Source organism: Vicia villosa, linkage group LG3 (genome assembly GCF_029867415.1).
Source record: "Vicia villosa cultivar HV-30 ecotype Madison, WI linkage group LG3, Vvil1.0, whole genome shotgun sequence".
Taxonomy (NCBI): domain Eukaryota; kingdom Viridiplantae; phylum Streptophyta; class Magnoliopsida; order Fabales; family Fabaceae; genus Vicia; species Vicia villosa.
This window is the reverse complement of record NC_081182.1, coordinates 12531910-12535359: the sequence shown is the minus strand read 5'-3', so window position 1 is coordinate 12535359 and position 3450 is coordinate 12531910. Positions and strand designations below refer to the sequence as shown.

At 30.2% G+C, this 3450-nt stretch overlaps 1 protein-coding gene across 2 annotated transcripts; it reads left to right on the top strand.

The window, feature by feature from the left end:
* Positions 1-219: 219 nt before the first annotated feature.
* On the top strand, positions 220-2634 carry LOC131654921 (probable serine/threonine-protein kinase PIX13). Of its 2 annotated transcripts, none has more exons than XM_058924845.1 (6): positions 220-512; positions 625-902; positions 1123-1258; positions 1354-1487; positions 1576-1699; positions 2070-2634. In XM_058924845.1, the coding sequence occupies exons 1-6, from the start codon at positions 437-439 to the stop codon at positions 2456-2458; spliced, it is 1137 nt and encodes a 378-aa protein (XP_058780828.1). In that variant the 5' UTR covers positions 220-436; the 3' UTR covers positions 2459-2634. The 2 variants fall into 2 exon arrangements, with proteins under 2 accessions (XP_058780828.1, XP_058780827.1); XM_058924844.1 differs by having other exon boundaries at positions 619-902.
* Positions 2635-3450: the final 816 nt, after the last annotated feature.

The following is a 3450-nucleotide window of genomic DNA, read 5'->3' as shown; positions in this document are numbered from 1 at the left end:
TTCTAGCCGGACTTGTCTTCAAATGAACATGTGGATGTTAATGTTAGTATGGGACCATGTAGAAAGAAATTAAAAGCTGAGAAAACTAGTTGTAGAATTTACAAAACAAAACATTACTACAAAAAGTGTTGAACAAATAAAAATTTCAGATACAAAAATAACCAATTATTATTATAAACTAGAACTAGAAGTCAAGAAGCATGTAAAGTCAAACAATCCCTATTCATTTCTTTCTCTTCAATCTATACATATCACTATCTTCCTTAATTTCTTCTCTCTTTCCTTATAACATTTCAAATAAACTTTGTACCTTTCAACTCCAATTATAAATATATATTACTTCGGTTCATGGTTTAGAATCTTTCATCATCATCATCATCTTCTTCATCATCGTTCTCGTCGTCGTCATCTGATAAATATTATTAATTTAAGAGAGATGGGAAACTGTTTGGCAAATCCAAATCATGACAGTAAGAAAAAGAGAAAGCAACAAAACAATAATTCTTCTGCAGGTATTGTATGGTTATGAACTTATGATTAATTGTTGTTTATCTTATGTTTTCTCAACATCTGAAGTTAAAGTCAATGATGAAATTAAACTAGTTATTATTGATTAAGGTGCAGATGGTGATGAGAGAAGGGTTGGTGTTGGAGCGGCGAATAAGGAAAAATATGGTGGAAAAATCGTGACGCCGAATCTGAAAATGTTTACATTAGATGAGTTGAAAAGTGTGACTAGAAACTTCAGACCAGACACAGTACTAGGTGAAGGTGGTTTTGGACGTGTTTTCAAAGGATGGATTGACAAAAACACTTACAAACCATCGAAAGTTGGTGTTGGAATTCCTGTCGCTGTTAAGAAATCCAGTGCCGATAGTCTCCAAGGTTTACAAGAATGGCAGGTTTGTTAGTTTTCTCTATATAGTCAGATCCGCTGACACCAGATATAAAATTAACATACTTCTGTTATATTAGTGTAACATCCCAATTTTTAAAAGCGAAAGATTAAAATATAATACGATAATATATATGGACGATGAAGTGTCCGAAGACATAAAGTATGGTTATGATTGTTTGTAGGATAAGAAAAATTTGAATTTATAATATATATTTTGCGTGCAGAGTGAAGTGAAATTTTTGGGGAAATTCTCGCATCCGAATCTTGTTAAACTGCTTGGATTTTGCTGGGAGGAAGATCAGTTTCTGCTTGTGTATGAGTACATGCAAAAGGGAAGCTTGGAAAGTCACATATTCAGAAGTGAGAAATTAATTAATTTTATAGTATATAGTATATGATTAAGATAATGAAATGATGTTTATGATTTATGAATGTGTGATTAAAATTAATTATAGGTCCAGAACCACTTTCTTGGGATATAAGGATGAAGATAGCTATAGGAGCTGCTAGAGGATTGGATTTTTTGCATACTTCAGAAAAGTCTGTTATTTATAGGGACTTTAAATCCTCCAACATTTTGCTTGATGGGGTATGTAGTTGTTAATTTGTGATAATGAATGGTTAATTAGAATCAATTAATTCAACAATGTTGATTTTGTGTTGTTGATTAATGTTAGGATTTCAATGCAAAGTTGTCTGACTTTGGGTTGGCAAAGCTTGGGCCAGTCAATGGTAGATCTCATGTTACTACCAGAATTATGGGAACTTATGGTTATGCAGCACCTGAGTACATGGCTACAGGTAAATTGGGAATTTTTTTTGTTTCTTTTTGTATTAGTGTGGAATTAGTAAAAGATAAAATGTTTTAAAATAATTAGGAATTGCAAAAAGGATCATGTTCTAATCATACAATACATAGTCATACTAAATTTGTGAATATTAAAACATCATATTTTTAGCCAAATTCTACTTTGTATTTTTTCTTCCTTAAATAAACTAGTTCTCGTACAATTTTTGTCAAACACTTTTGTCAATTGGTTGGTAGCACCAAATAACATTGCTTTTATTAAATTACAATTATTAAAGTATATCATGGTGCAGGCCTTACTTATTATATTACTTTTATGTTGTTGAAGAAATATCTAATGACAAATAAATTAATTATTGACAGGTCATCTTTATGTGAAAAGCGATGTGTATGGATTTGGTGTTGTTCTTCTAGAAATGTTAACAGGCTTAATAGCACTTGACACAAATAGGCCAACAAATGAGATGAATTTGGTGGATTACACAAAGGGATCTCTACATGACAAAAAGAAACTCAAAAAGATAATGGATCAAAGATTGGATCAACAATATCCATTAGCAGCAGCATTTCTAATAGCTCAAGTTATTCTCCAATGTTTAGAAGCTGACCCTAAAAATAGGCCTTCTATGGAGCAAGTATTGGAAACTTTAGAAAAGGCTCAAACAATTAAGTACAAGCCCAAAGTGAAAAAATCGAGAAGTGCACAATCGAAAAATATGAGACCAAATGAGCACTCTACTGATAAGCAATAACGGTCTCTGAGTTCTTGGAATAATGGTTTATTCGAATCACGAATTCATTTAAATAGTAATTTTATCATTGTTGTATTATATATTTTGCGCATATATGTAATTTTATTTTATTAATTGCATGTATACTTTAGAGAGTGAACATTCAAATAGTGTAGTATTGTTGCATTTTGTGCAAATTAATAAATTTATTTATATTTTATCTATTTGTTAAATGAAATTACTAAAAGGAATCATGTAACGTGTAGATAAATTTAAGACTTGATCAATTACATGTGTGTAATTCCACCGTTAAAAAAACTCAATTGTTAATTGTGCAGAAACAAACATTCGATTGTAGAGATATAGATTCGAATCTGTAACATCTCATTTAGTTCAGTTATTAGACTATAAGATAAAAAAAATCGGATTAAATATATTAATATTTATAGAAATTAGTTTATTGTATCACAGAAAGATGAATGTTTAGTTTTTTTAGGTAGTGTATGAGGTCAAACATGTATCAGCACCTATCAATAGAAACATAGATGCATGACATTCACATAAAACATTATAATTTTGAGATTATCTCAAAAACTGTGGTTGATAAATTGTTTGTTTCTATTTACTTTTAAATCTCTTGTAAGCAGTTTAATATGAGACAGTAAGTGAATCAACTAAATTTTAGACAATTTTTTTTATCCACCCCCAACCTTCTTAGAAACTTGTGCGAAATTCTTAAAACGTCCTCATATTTCAGAAGTGTATCTTCGAATGCACATTTTTTCTGAAAAAAATATGATTTCGGATGTGCACTTCCAAAAATACCTTATTTTTAAAAAAAAAAAAAATTCAGAAATGCATCTCCGAAATCATTTTTTTTCAACAAAAAAAAGTGTTTTAGAAAATGTATCTCCGAAAATCACCTTTTTTTCCAGAAAAAATGTGCATTCGGAGATGCACTTCCGAAATATTGTCTGATGCAGAAAACAAAAAACAAACGAACAAAGTTTCGA